This window comes from Physcomitrium patens, chromosome 24 (genome assembly GCF_059467195.1).
Source record: "Physcomitrium patens ecotype Gransden chromosome 24, ASM5946719v1, whole genome shotgun sequence".
NCBI classification, from domain to species: Eukaryota; Viridiplantae; Streptophyta; class Bryopsida; order Funariales; family Funariaceae; genus Physcomitrium; species Physcomitrium patens.
In genome coordinates, this window is record NC_143433.1 from 12823344 (window position 1) to 12838937 (window position 15594).

General features: G+C 32.1%; 1 protein-coding gene across 3 annotated transcripts; it reads left to right on the forward strand.

The window, feature by feature from the left end:
- Window positions 1-2115: 2115 nt before the first annotated feature.
- On the forward strand, window positions 2116-6591 carry LOC112276872 (hydroxyproline O-galactosyltransferase HPGT1). Of its 3 annotated transcripts, none has more exons than XR_002968186.3 (11): window positions 2116-2269; window positions 3228-3291; window positions 3463-3512; window positions 3725-3903; window positions 4201-4337; window positions 4537-4660; window positions 4810-4897; window positions 5271-5342; window positions 5589-5660; window positions 5771-5880; window positions 6229-6591. XR_002968186.3 is itself a non-coding variant. In XM_024508653.3 (11 exons), the coding sequence occupies exons 1-11, from the start codon at window positions 2157-2159 to the stop codon at window positions 6249-6251; spliced, it is 1014 nt and encodes a 337-aa protein (XP_024364421.1). In that variant the 5' UTR covers window positions 2116-2156; the 3' UTR covers window positions 6252-6591. The 3 variants fall into 3 exon arrangements, 2 of the variants coding, with proteins under 2 accessions (XP_024364421.1, XP_090103019.1); XM_024508653.3 differs by having other exon boundaries at window positions 5271-5324; XM_090246893.1 differs by having other exon boundaries at window positions 2154-2269; window positions 3016-3291; window positions 5271-5324.
- The last annotated feature ends 9003 nt before the right edge of the window (window positions 6592-15594 follow it).

Sequence of the window (15594 nt, forward strand, 5' to 3'; positions counted from 1 at the left end):
GGTCTAAATAACTAATCCTTAATACTTGAAAATAAGTAAAAATACTAAATTAACTAAAATAATTGCCTCTAAGACTTACTTAGACTCCATTTTTATAACTTTTCTTCTAATAAGACTTTTATAACTTATAAATACTTCTAAATTATAATAAATAATTAAATAATCAAATACACTCTCTAATCTTAATATTTATATAATTAAATAATTTAAAATTATATTTTTAATTAATCCACCAATTAGGATGTATTGGTAGGACTCACAAAAGAATAATCTATACTTGAACATCATATCAAAGAAAGAAATTTTATTATATTATATAAATTCAAAAGTATTATTATTAATAGAAACCATAAAATATAATAAACTCAAATAAAAATAAAAAATAAAGTTTTATAATATAATAATTCTAAAAATGTTATAAAATAATTTTATAATTTATAAAAACTTAAATTTTGTAATATATATGATTACAATCATGGATAATATATGTGCTTATGTCAAATTCTAATAATGTAGGAATTTAATTTATTAATAAAATAATTTTAAAATATGATATTAATAAATTATTATATATATATATATATATTAATGTAAAATTCTATTGTTATAAGATAATTTATATTTTCATAGTAAAAAATATCATCTTTTATAAAATATCTAAAATCAATTATAAAATTGTAAAAGTTTGCTAAGACACATGTTTATTTTATTTCCTTTCATTTGAAAGTCTATAACTCTAGCTACCACTAATACAAATAAGAAGTTTCTATTTATTTATTTTTTAATCTTCCTAGACTAATGCTATGATTTATATGTATATTTTAGTAATTATTTATACCATTTAGTATTATAGTGATACAAAGATAAATTGGATATATATTAAGTTTGTATTAAAATAATTAAAAATATATCTTTGATCTTAAAATCATTAAAATAGGAATTTAGAATTCACTTTTCAAATATGTGTACATTTTTTAATCTACATTTTTTCTTAAAAAATTCTATCACATTGTACAAAGAATTTTCTAAGAATACTAATTATTTTTACTTTAAAATTTTAAAATATATGCTTTAAAAAATATTATTTTATCATGCTAAATTAATTACTCAATGCCAATAATAAACTTTAAAAAATATGTGTGGTTCAATTCAATAAGTATAGAATAAAAAATCACATAAGAACATGTAAAATAAAATTTCAGACTAAATTTCAGGCTCTAGTTAAGAACAATAATAACATCAGAGTTATATCCACATACATAATTGAGTTCAACATGATGTTGTTTTTAACACACACACACATATATATATATATATATATAATCCTTTTGGATATTCACAATGATAAACACAACATGGTTTTAGAAATTATAATAAAATCTTACAACAAGTTTTCATAAACAACACAAACTTTAAAATAAAAAAATGAAAAAACACACACATACATACACACACACACACATACACACACACACATATATATATATATATATATATATATATATAAACATTATTAAGATAAAATAAAACAAGACTATTTCATTCATACAAAAATCCTAAATTTTTCTTCAAAACCTTATTTATTTAATATCATAAAAGCATTAGAATTAAAGTGAATTTATTTAATTATTTAAGAGTGAGAAGTTATACCTCTTTTGGTTGAAATTCAGATGCTGCTATATTTCATCCGTAGAAAGAATTTAAAAATTGTGACCTCTAAGTATTAAAGCCCCTTCACTTCACAGTAGTATTATTTATTAAATTTATTAAGCGGTCGTCGGCAGTCAACTGTAGGTAAGATAAGAATAACCCCAAAGACGAGGGGGCTACAATTAAAGGACCTAGATTGCGGACAAAGACCCAAATATTGGCACCAATAATGGAGATGTGGACCTGGATTAAGGGGGACCTCAGGTTCCAGAAGGAAGGAAGGAAGGAAGGAAGGAAGGAAGTGGGGCGCTGAGTTCCGAGCGAGTGCGGGCCAGCTCTTACTTCGATCTCGGCGATGGTGGGTTGCCGAAGCCACGCCACAGCCACAGCCAACCCAATGAGCCGCCTCTCTCCCTCCCCGTGAGATAGAGATTCTCATCACTTCGCTCTCACCACTCCTGCAATACCCACAAATTTTCTCACCCTGGAGATCCTCCTAGCGTTCGATGAAGCCCGTCCGTGGTCTCCATCCAAAGGGAGGCAACATGAGGAAAGACAGCATGACGGGCTACGTTTTGTTCTTCGTGTCCCTGCTTGCATTGATCTACACCGGTGAAAGGTGCTCCAATTCTCACCAGCCTTGGGTTTCTGGTGGATTGCGTCAATTTGGCTTTCGTTTTGGATCTTTGAGTTCGCTTGCGGGGTGATGTGTGTTTGTGTGGAGGGTTGATGTGGGGATTGCAAGCTTGGGAGATGAATTTTAGTTAGCCTGTGGGGTCAGTGGATTTTCGTCATAGAGTCGTTTGGGAATTCTTGAGCTTGGACTTTCGAGTACTTAGTCAGAATCAGGAACATGCATCGGTTCTGGGGAGATGTTCGTATTGAAATTCTGGGATAGATCAATCTGTTCTAATGAGCATTGCTCGATTTTGACAGGTGTTGTTTTCATTAGATTTGACAGTTCCGTTTCTCATTGTTGCAGTTTGCTCGCTTCTTTCTGAGACCACTACCTGTTAATCTTTAGGGTTCTTACTTTTTGTTTTTACTTTATAAAATTTTGGTCTTTTTTAATTTAAGTTGACGTCGATTTGCCACCTACATGTGCTCAAAGAACGTGTGCGTGATAGGGAATCTTGTGAATTAAGAAGACCTATTTTGTTGCTTTTGAAGTCATATGGGCACAGTATCTAGCAATACATCATTCTATGCAATATTTAGTTGATGAAACGTCACGTCAGTTTTTCGAAAGGTAAATCACATTTGAAATGCGCGTAAATGCAATGTTTACCGACACATGAGTTTTCTTTCATGAGCACTTGCAAAATGGCCATATACCTAATTTTTAAGTGAAGTATAGTTTAACAGATGACTGTAGGCTCAGCCGTTGGTTAATCTGTGCCATGACTGAACGGAGATTTCGAGAACCACGGCCATATGGGTTCTTAGGACCTGAAGGATCATCTTAAGACGGGCATCAATGGAGCGTCTTTTTTTTCAGTGCTCATGTTTCAATTGCACATGGGATACTCATGACTTCCTGTGCCCTTTTTTGACACCTTTTCAATGTTGAGCTCCAGGCTATGGGAGGATTATATAATAAAAGTACAGCTGAGTAGTACTGATCCGAGTATCAGGCATCAGGTCCTTTTTCAGATTCTTCAGTCTTATTCATACTCTTTTGAGCGTAGATTACTCTAGCTTCGTAGCCGTAGAGTGGCAGTGTTCTGCAACACCCTATTTATTATTGCAAATAATTTACTGATCTTTTCCTGGCAGAGAATTGATACTTTGATCCCCTTTTTCTCTTCGCAGGCAAAAGATACCGTTTCACTGGATGAAACACTGAGGTTGATAGACTGCAAGTAAGGTTTACCTTGCCACGCTGAATCATATGCATCTGCTCCTTAATTTAAATGCTCAGCAATCGGCATTTGACATCTTGTGCAGAAAACTTGATCGAATTCCGTAGGCATGTTGCGGTGTGATGTAATGTTCTAATGTACAGTTGCGAAGAGCAATCCCTGAGGATTTTAGCTTTAACGATTGTGGACTTATCGAAGAATCTATTTCACAGAGAGCAACAGAGGAAGTTAGTAGATGCAGAGCTGGAGTTAGCTGCAGCAAAGAGGCAAGGGTACAAGCCTATTAACTGTACGAGCGTGAACGGTCACAGAAAAATAGTTGTAGGCATATTCACTAATTTTGGTGGTCAGTCCCGCCGCACGTCCTCTCGCAAGAATTGGCTACCTTCTGGTACTTATTGCCCCCGTTACTTGTATTTCATGATTCCTCCCTTTTAAGGTTCTTCTGTTGTCTCTTCGAGATGGAGCTGTTTTCTAAATCTGAGTAGTAACCCGCGCAAGTGCCGCCCTCTGCTATTCGCAGTCATATTGAGTTTGTCACACCCAAAAAGTGGTAGGAAACATGGCATCCTATCACAATGATGTATATCATAGCTTGGGAACATGTGCTGGCTTACTTTTAACGCATTTGGCTTGTTTCCTCTGTTTCTAGTTTGCATTCCATTTGAACTGTACCTTGTGATGGCAGGTTCTGCACTTAAGGAGCTTGAAAATGACAAAGGTATCATCATTCGTTACGTCATTGGTCGCAGTTCAAATAGAGGCGACATGCTGGACCGACAAATTGATCAAGAAAGCAAAGAAACAAATGATTTTTTAATATTGGTACTCAACTGACATAACTGATCTCGTTTTATGTCCACTTATATCTATATGGATTATCCTCCGCGTTACATTTCGCACGTTTCACTGTTCGGGATGTACACCTAATTTCTTTTCCCGGTCATTAGCCATATTCACATACAGATTCCACTGTACGATTTTCTTCGAAGGCTACTGCTGATGGTGCTCTGTATCTCTACAGGAAGATCATGTTGAAAGTGATGATGACGTTACACAGAAAACCAGACTTTTTTTCAGCAAAGCAGTTCATATTTGGGACGCAGATTTCTATGTGAAGATGGATGATAATATTGGCCTAAATTTAGGTGAGAGCATTACTTATGTGAAGCTACACGTCATTAGAGTCAAGGGTCTTTTATCCTAAAAATCTCGTTTCCTGTTTGTATGCTTGTCTAGTTTATCATACTTTGAAGGCTCTGTAAACGTGTGTTGTGGGCATGTGGACATAAAGCAGACATGGTGGCATCCATGCTATCCAAACACCACGACAAGCCCAGAGTATATGTAGGTTGCATGAAAGCTGGGGTGGTTGTATTTGACCCGTAAGTTTCTCTGGAGTTGTCACATGGAAGTGTATGACCGTAGTTGGTTGGACCTAGAAACATGCCATTTTGTGTGTGTGTGTGTGTTTTTTTTATCGGTTTCCTTGTTTCTATAACACGTATGTGTTTTTGCTGTCATTTAACACCCCCATATTTTCTGAACTGAACTTGTGTAGACTCTAGTCAGTATAATTATGTGTCCATGAATCATTTGATGAGGGCATTCTCTGATTTTTCTATTGCCTTCAATTGTTTTTCAATGATCAAAATTTACTATACGTCAATCTTGAGTGGACAATCAGAAGCCTTATGACGTTTTCTGCACTTGCGTGATATTAAGAGGACACTTAATTTTTCTGTCATTGTGATGTAGGAATGCTCAATGGTATGAGCCTGACTGGTGGAAGTTTGGAGAGCAAAAGTCAGAGTGAGTATGGACGCTTGAGTTACGTATCGTGTGATACTGAAATATCTAGACTTTAAGCATCTTCGCTTAATGTGCCTTTTACTGTCATAGTGTTATAAATTTTTGCTAGCCTTTTAAAACCTCCATTAGTGTCGAGCAATGTATATATTGCGGAATGTTTTTATCGATTCGATTCGATTGTTTAGAAGTTTTATATCCTAAGCCTTTACTATTGTTCGATCATTGCTGAAATGCATTTTCAAAGTTGTGTTGATTTGCGTGCAGGTACCATCGACATGCTGCTGGTCAAGTTTACGTTCTTTCTAGATCACTAGCACTGCACATATCGATTAATAGGTGGGTATCAATGTATTTAATCATTATTTTTTTCGAAACTCATATGTGCTCTAGTCATCCTGTTTGATGTGGTCGTTTGTTCTTATTATCATGTGCGTATTTTCATGCAGTGCTCATCTCAAAGATTATAAGAATGAGGACGTAGCAGTTGGAGCTTGGATGCTAGGATTGGATACAGAACACGTTGATGACCGAAGCCTATGCTGTGGCTATAATTCTGGTATTTTTCTCACCCAATCTTACTTTATTAATGCCGACGCCCATACTTGTGAAGATTTTTCTCTAATTACGATGCATTTGTAAGAATTTATAAATTTACAGTAGATTGACGGGCTCCATTAAGTGCAGTATTTGGCGTAGAATTTTGTTACTGTTCATTGCGTCCAAATTTTATTTCCGTTTCAAGCATTAGAAAACAACCGTTTTGAATGGCACCTTGCGTTTCTTTTGTAGTATGAACTTAATTATTTGAAAATGATCGAGTTATAGAATACTCACTTTTCTCAGTATTTACTTCTGACGTCATTGTATTTGTGCTTGGAACCTGGTGTTCGATTCATGCATACAGGCGCCGTCTGCTGGATCCTATAGCGGTGAGCTTTTTCATTTAGTTTTTTTTCTTTTGCTTTTCTGTCATATTTACAGGAGTGCTCGCTTATTTTGGATTAATGAGTATTGAAGAGTCTTACAGACAAGCTTTTTTTTCACGGGAGTTAGGATATAGTAGCTTGGATTAAGGTGGTTGCAAGAAGAATCCCAGATAGGAAAAGTTGGAGGAGTAATTTCCTACAATGAACATTTCAGGATTTAGGATGGATAGTCTAGTTTTGAGTGGGAGGGATTCCTCTTAGAAAATGATATTTATATAAACAGTTTGTACTATTGTAAACCCAATTTTGAATGAAAGACAATTTTTTTTGTCTTCGGATGAGATTGTTTATCCGTAAGGTTGAATCTTTCTGCTTGTAGAAATCTCCTTTGCTGCTGTGCAAGAGTTATCTTGATAATATTATGTAAGAAACATCTAAAAGTATTCCAAATTTTTCATCACAATGGAGTTATGTTTTACATGTGTGCATAAATGGAAGACATTCTTGTTGTATGCCTTAGGGAAAAAAATAATATCAAACCTTTATATTTGTCTTAATATTTCCATCTTGATATATAGGTAAATATATAGGTAGAAGAATTGCACACTATATCCACTAATTATGTAGTAAATGCAATGAGTTGCAGTGATGGAGATACAAAAACAATGAAATTAGAAAGACAATTTAAACACGACAATGCTTTGACTTGAGCCAACACCTTGAAGCAACCTATCTAATTAGTGGCATTAGTATAAAGATTTAAAAAAATTATATTTAATAACACTTTTAATATTTTTTACAACTTTACAAATGCAAATCATATGTAATATTGGTAGTTTTATCTACTTATTTTTTGTATTAAGTATTTGCTTATTTAAAATCTATATTAATTTTTTTAAAATAATATATATAAATAACTTTTAAACTAATTTATTTTTAGTTTTTAAATATATATATATATATATATATATATATATATATATATATATATATGTATACATTTCTACCTTATAATTTAATTAATATTTTTGTTTGTAAGTCTAATACAACTTAAGGTGCAAGTTTAGTCATGACTACTTAAATCTTTAGTAGACTTAAAAAGTAATAAGATCTTGTAAACTAATATAAGTAAAATATCTCTATAACAATGCATAAATAAAAACTAAATATAATTTTATTCATAATATCTTAATAAAGATTTAGTAAGACTTAATCATGTAATTCTTAGTTAGATAGTATATATAGAAGCGAGAATGAAGCATTCTTCACTCTTATCTTGTTTCTAGTTTAGTTTCAAGACACTCTTTCTAGTCTTTTGCAATAGCCACTCTAATTTCTTCTTGAGTATACATACTTTCTTATTTCTTTATTGTCATTTGTCTTTGATATATGTCTCACTTATTTATTCACATTCTTTGATTTCATGTCCTTGATACTATTGTAATTCCTAAGATTAAATTTTTCAACTATAATAAGTTTTTTGATTAATATGAAGACTGATAAGGTTTCAAAAGATGGCTATTGGCAAGAATACTTTTTTAACTAATCTAAATTTTAGAAGAACTCTCTAAATATGAGAAGTCTAAAAGCCCTATGTTTTTTTTTTTTTTTTTTTTTTTTTTTTTAAATTTTTTATTGGATTACTTACCAACTTCATACATGATTGATTTTTATTTAGTAATTTTCTAAGCTCATATATATTTTCTCCTAGTTTTGATAGCAACCTTTTCAAGTGAATGATGAATTTGATTGCATTGCTTAAAACAATATATTTTTCTTTTATTGTTGATAATAAAATTATAGGCTATAATTTACTTGTCTATAAAATGCTTGCGTTGCCAATCTTATGCAAAATTCCTAATGTGAATCTTCAAGTATTTAAATCATGTTCCTAGTTTGCATGTGTAAAAATGTGAAGTTGTGGATTTTCTTTAAAAGAAAATACTAGTATCACGAATATATATCTACTATAATTGTTACTTAAGTAATATGAATAGGTAGAAGTAGGTAAAGATAGATTAATTTCATAATACCTTCTAGTGAAGCTTCCTAAAAGCTTTACAGATGTTGCTTTGACTTAACATGTGTTTGTAATTGATTGATAGATTAGAAACTTGGTCAATAAGTTAACCACCTGTTGATAGCTTGCAGAAGAAGCTAACTATGTGGCACACATATAGAAAACTTGCCTTATAAGTTAAGATACATGTCTTGCAAAGTCAACATATTTTGGAGGTCCTACACGATATTGCCACATAGCTCCTAGTTAAGAGTATATATGGAGGTAAGAGTGAAGCCTTCTTTACTCTTGCCAATGCCTTTCAAGTCCCTAGTCTTCTTTTAAGACTTTCTAGTCTTCTTATTTTTGGCAATAGCCATTCTAATTTAATATTTTATCATCTTTGATTGACTTTCTAATTCCTTTCAGTGATACAAGAATGTATTGAGGATTTTTCTCTTTGAGATTCATATCTTTGACAATTTGATAAGAATGCTGACTTACTCTTTCTGTCTTATTTTAAAAGTGAGTGGATTATCCCGCTTCTATTATTGTATTTTAAAAGTTATAGACTATCCACCTTTAAACAAAAAATCTTATTTTTTAATATTGATCTTTTTGTAAAAGATAGTGGATTATCTCTCTTTATGGAAATTTTTATTTAATATTAGAAGTTACAAATTATTTTCTTCTAATTTAGTTTTTAGAATTTGTTTGAATTGTTTATAAAACATATATATATATATATATATATATATATATATATATATTATGGATGCTGCTCTCAGTAGAAGTAAGAATAGATTTGCAACTATTGTAGATCTTCATGAGCTTGTCAATACTCTAAGAGTGCAAATCTCACGTATTTCCAATATGAATCATAGAAGTACTATACCTACGCCTATAGAAGAAGTTCAGAGTTTGCGGTAAGAAATTGTGTAATTCAAGAAAGTAAGTAGATTGACCTTATAACCAAATCCAAAGAGTTTTGCTTCTATAAGTATGACAGGGATAAGAATTAATATGCTTGAGAAGTTTGATGGAACAAGATCAAAATTTTGAGGATTTTTGCAACAAATCAAGCTCTATTTAAAGTTGCATTCCTTCTAATATCCCATTGGATTTACTCAAATCGGATTGTAGGCACAGTTCTATTAGGAAGTGTTCTCTCTTGATTTGTATCTTTAATAGAAAAGGATTCATGACTCCTTTATGATTTAAATTAATTTCTAGAAGTATTTACGGCCACATTTAGAAAAAATGATGAAGAAAGAGTAATAGAAATTAAGCTCTTATCTTTATGGCAAGGATCATGGTCAGCCACTATATATGCTGCTAAATTCCAAAACCTCACTTGTGACATGGATTAGAATAATGAAGCGCTTATTAATCAATTTTGATATGGATTGAAGGATAATATTAAAAATTTGTTACTGACAATGCGAAAGGTAGAATCTTTGAAATAATTTATTACTCAAGCCATTATATGCAACAATCAATTATTTGAAAGACATCAAGAACAAAGATTTTGCTAAAGAAGAATAAATCAAATAATGTTGACAACTCTTAAGTTTTTAGAAACTTATTCATTGAGGCTAGAACCATTGCAAACTGATATGGTATGTTTTAAACTCCTCACAAAGTAGAAAAATACTCAACAATGTGAAGAGGACTTATGCTTATATTGTGGAAAAACTAAACACATTATTCAACATTGTCTAAAGAAACAACACAATTACAAATTAAAAAGCATGGTTGCCAAAGAAGACATGGTGTCAAAAAACAAGTTTGTCCAGCTACAATAGGGATTGTGCAGTTGGAATCTTACATAATTCCTAATAAAGGTCCTATTCTCTCCTCAGATCCTTCACCTTATTTTACAATAGAAGTTTATTTAGGATCAAAAAATCACAAAGACTTATCTTTGTTAGATTTAAGAGCCTCACCCTATTTTATAGACAAAGTTTTTGTCAAAAAAAAAGAGATATCATTAGTCAAAAAAACTATACCTATACATATAGAAGTTATAGATGGTTATTTGATATCATCTAGAGAAATAACATATGAGAGTGTTTTTTTAGATGTAACAATTAAAGATCATAATATTATAGTAATATTTAATGTAATAAGATCTCCATTCAATCCGATTATTTCAAGATTATCTTACTTAAAAAAATATAATCCTTAAATAGATTAGATTTTTTTTAACTTTAATTTTTTTGATAGTTTAATCAAAAATTCCATTAGTCAAGTAAAAATACATAAGTCTAATACATCAAAATCCTTATTGGTAGGTATAAGAGCTTTTATGCATGCTGCAAAAAAAGGATTATCTTTTGCTTTATATGCCATGCCTATTTCTAATAGAAAAAAGATGTTAAGTGGTATTCTTAGCCAATATCAAAATTTCTAAGATATTTTTGAAACAAAAAATCTAGATATTCTTCTAAAGCATCATCCTTATGATTGTTCTATCAATCTTCATGAAGGATCTCAACCACCATTTGGACCAATTTATAGCCTATGACAAAATAAGTTGGTTGCATTCATAGAATACATTAATAAAAATTTGGCTAAGAATTTCATATGTCATTTTAAATTTCTAGCTGAGGCTTCTATCTTATTTGTGAAGAAAAAAGATTGATCTATGGAGATGTGTGTAGACTATCAAAGATTCAACAAGATTACCATTAAGAATAGGTATCTTCTACCTTTGATTTCAAGACTTCTTGATCAACTCAATGAAGCAAAGATCTATACAAAAATAGATTTATGAGGAGCATATAATCTAGTATTCATTAATGAAGGAAATGAATAGGAAATTATATTTTGTACAAATATGGGCATTTTGAATATAATATCATGCCTTTTGGGTTCAAGAATATATTAGTTACTTTTCAATATTTAATGAATGATGTCTTTTTGTGAGTTTCTTGATGATTTTGTCATCTGATATTTGAAAAACATCTTAATCTACTCTAAGAATACAGAAGAGCATAAAGTTCATATTTGTCATGTGTTACAAAAATTTAGAGATACAAGATTATATGCCAAGTTAGAAAAGTGTGTATTTCACACTACTCAAGTTTGCTTTCTAGGATATATCATTTTAAATGAAGGACTTATGATGGATCCAAAAAAAATCTAGATTATCATAGATTAGAAGATTCCAAGAATAGTAAAATAGATACAATGATTTTTAAGCTTTGCTAATTACTATTGGATCTTTATCAAGAATTTTTCTCAAGTTGCAGCTCTACTTATATGTTTGACTTATAAAGACAAACTTGAGTGGAGTAAAGAAGCCAAAGCATCAATTGATGCTTGAAAAGATGTGTTTACTTTTGCACCAATCTTATATCATGTTGACTTCTCCAAGGTATTTTTTTATCAAAACAAATGCATCAGACTTTGCTTTGGATGCATTATTATCACAAATGGGAATAAATAAAAAATTCTATTTAGTAGCTTTTCATTTTAGAAAATTTTCAATAGTCAAGATTAATTATGACATCTACAACAAAGAATTCCTTGCAATTGTGGATTTATTTCAAGAATGACATCATTATTTAGAAGGCACCTTGAATCCAGTTAGTGTATATACAAATTACAAGATCCTTGAGTATTTCATGTTAGCATGGATTTTAAATTGTTGCGAAAGCTCATTGAAGCATTTAAGATGTTGCGAAGCTTATTAAGATTTTATTTCAAAATCACTTATCAATCCAAAAAACAAAAAGGTTTGTTAATTGTCATTTTTAGATGTTTTTATCTTACCTCAAAAGAACGAAATGTATCTTTTGATCAACAAAGAACAATTCTCTTGAAGCCAAAGTATTTTCATCTTTGAGTAATAAAATAAATATTGATTATTGATTTATTTTTGTCAAGAAAATTCAATGAAGTATGTCTTCTAATTTTCTTGTAGATGATATTAAGAATAATTCTTCTAAATCTTATGATACTTCTAAGTTCAAGTTTAAGAATACCTACTCTATTTTGAGAGATGATTATACATTTCAGAAGGTAGAAAACATGTTGTTCTAACTCATCATGACTTCCATTAGTTGGACATTTAAGGTACAACAAGACTTTGGAGTTAATATCGAGAGATTTTTGGTGGCCTCAAATGTTAAAAGCAATCAAAGATTTTGTACAATCATGTGATATTTGTTCAAGATTTAAAACTCCTCCTTATTAACCTTATGGACTTCTTCAGCTATTATCTATCCAGAACAACCATGGCCTTCCATTTCTATGGATTTTATCACGGATCTTTCAATCTCAGGTTTGTATGATTTTATATTAATGGTAGTAGATTATTTTATCAAGATTTCATATTTTGTATTATATATAAAATCTATCATAAGTAAAGAATTTTTTTTAATAATATCTATCGCTATCACAAATTATCTATAGATATTATATTAGATATGGAGATTTAATTTATATCAAGATTTTGGAGAATCTTTTTCAAGATTTTAAAAGTCGATATAAATCTCTTTTTGGCTTTCCATCCTCAAATTCATAAGCAAATAGAATAAGTAAATCAAGTTTTGGAGTAATAATTGATGTGTACCATTAATCATTACAAAGATGATTAAACAACTCTTTTACAATTAGTAGAATTTGTATATAATAATTTGATATATTCTTCTACTCAACAAACACCTTTCTTTGTCAACTATGATTATCATCCTGTCAAGGACAAGAACTCGATGAAAAAATAATTCAAACAAGTGAGCATTCACTCAAAGAGAGGTAACAAAATATAAATAAATAAGTATCTATATTGAAAGAAAAATTAGAGACCCTTGAAACAGACTAGAAGCAAGAAAGGAGTTGACAAGAGTGAAGAAGCCCTCACTCTTGTCTCTATATATACTATCTAACTAGGGGCTACGTGGCAACGTTCTATAGGACCTCCAATGTGTGTTGACTTTGTAGGACACATGTCTTGACTTACAAGGCAAGTTTTTCTACGTGTGGGCCACATAGCTAGCTTGATCTTCAAGCTAACAACATGTGTGGCACATGGCCAACTTGTTGACCACGTTTCTAATCCAAAAAGTCAATTAAAGACACCTATGAAGTCAAAGCAACGTCTAGGAAGTTTCTAGGAAGCTTCTATATTAAATATTATAGAATTAACTTACTTTTATCTACTTTTACTTACTTCTACCTATTTCTATATGTAATTATTAGCTTACATGATTATGGCCGTGACATTACCCCCCCTTCTAGAGACGAGTTCCACGAGGAGCGGTCATCATATGTTGAAGAAATCTATGATGCGATGAATTATATTCGCCACATACTCTGATCTCTGTTCTCTTCGAAGATGATTGATAGGGCCTTTCAACCATCGGTAGTGTCCCATACCAGGGCAAGAAGACCACCCAGTTATTTGATCATTGTTGAGGCCTTCGTAACTTCCTTCGAATAGAATATTTGAAACACCATCAGGAATTGTTCCTACCTCTAGCAAAATCACCAAACATCGGGAGTCCCTTCCCAAATCGTGATACCAAACGCGTTGTATCTCACCATCTATTCGAGGAAGAACATGTCGTTCTTGAAGATCTTCATCTCGATTGCGTCGTCTTGAAGGTTGTGACAATCGTAATGTTTCATTCGGCAAGTCAACAAATGAAGGCTCTTGAGTTGGATCTGTTGGTTGTTGGTTCTCCATCTCCTGAGTACCACTACTACAACGAAGCTATGAACAAGAATTGAAAGTAGAATGTTATCTTGCCTAAATGTTGTTTCTTTTATAAAGAAGGTTTTCATCTTGATTTTGATGGATATCGTCGATGAAAAGCCTCCACTGCCTTTGCTGCATTTGCAAGATTCTTCATTGGTTCCCATGTGCATTCACTAATACCATATCCGTGCCAATGGACAAGATATTCTATTTTATTTCGGCGCCGCCTTGAATCTAAGACTTCTTCTACTTCAAACTCTTCATTATTGTCCACTTCTATAGGAGGAGGTGGAGCTTGTTGTCTTCTTGGTATGTCCACTGTCTTATATGATTCAAGAAGAGATACGTGGAATACTGGATGGATTTTCATTCTTTTCGGTAGATGTAAACGATATGCAACAGGATTGATTTGTGCAGAAATAGAAAATGGTCCCAGCCTTCGATAGTCCAACTTGTCGCAAGGACGAGTGGTCTTGATATTACGACGAAGTAGCCATACCTTATCACCCATGTTGAGTTGTGGTTACTCTTTACGATATACATCTGCGTTTATCTTTTGTCATTCTTGAGCTTCCTTCAATTGCGCCTTCATTATTGCATGTAACTCTGACAACCGATTTGCCATATCTTCTGCGACAGGATTATTAACTTTTGAAAAATCAAAAGCATCAAGTCATGGATGATAGCCATAATTGGCAAAGAAAGGTGTTTGTTGCGTGGAAGAATGTACCGTATTATTATAAGCAAACTTTGCCAATGGCAGAAAGGTTGTCCAATCATCTTGTTGGTAGTTGATGGTACACCTTAAATACTGCTCCAAGACTTGGTTTACGCGCTCTGTTTGTCCATCAGTTTGAGGATGGAAAGCCGAAGATAGCTTTATGTCTACTTTTAAAATCTTGAAAAGTGTCCTCCAGAATCTCGACACAATTGAGTTCCCCTATCCGATATGATATCTTTAGGTAATCCATGATAGCGATAGATGTTATCAATGAAAAGCTTAGCTGTTTCTTCACCTGTGATAGATTTTGTACATGGCACAAAATGTGCCATCTTAGTGAAACGATCTACTATCATTAATATAGAATCATAAGATCTTGAGCTTGGAAGATCTATGATGAAATCCATAGAAACAGAAGACCATGGTTGTTCTGGTATAGGTAATGGCTGAAGAAGTCCGTAAGGTCGATGACGAGGAGTTTTTGATCTTGAACAAATATTATATGATTGTACAAAGTCTTTGACTGACTTCCACATTTGAGGCCACCAAAAATCTCTTGATATGAGTTCCAAAGTCTTATTATATCCAAAGTATCCTGCTGCTGGAAAATCATGACGTGCTTGAAGAACACGTAAACGTGCTTCTCCTTCTGGAACACATAGGCGTCCTTCAAAATATAATAGATTATTCTTGAACTCGAATTTAGAAGAATCATGAGACTTGAAAGAATTATTCTCAATATTATGAACAAGAGGGTCTGAGGACATACTGGACTGGATTTGCTTGAGAAAAGTTGAATCAACAGTCAATGTTGATTTCATTGCTCGGAGATGAAATTGCTTCGATTTCAAGAGGACCGTTCTTTGTTGCTCAAAAGCTGCATCTCCTTCTTTTGGTGCAAAATAAGAACGTCTAGACAA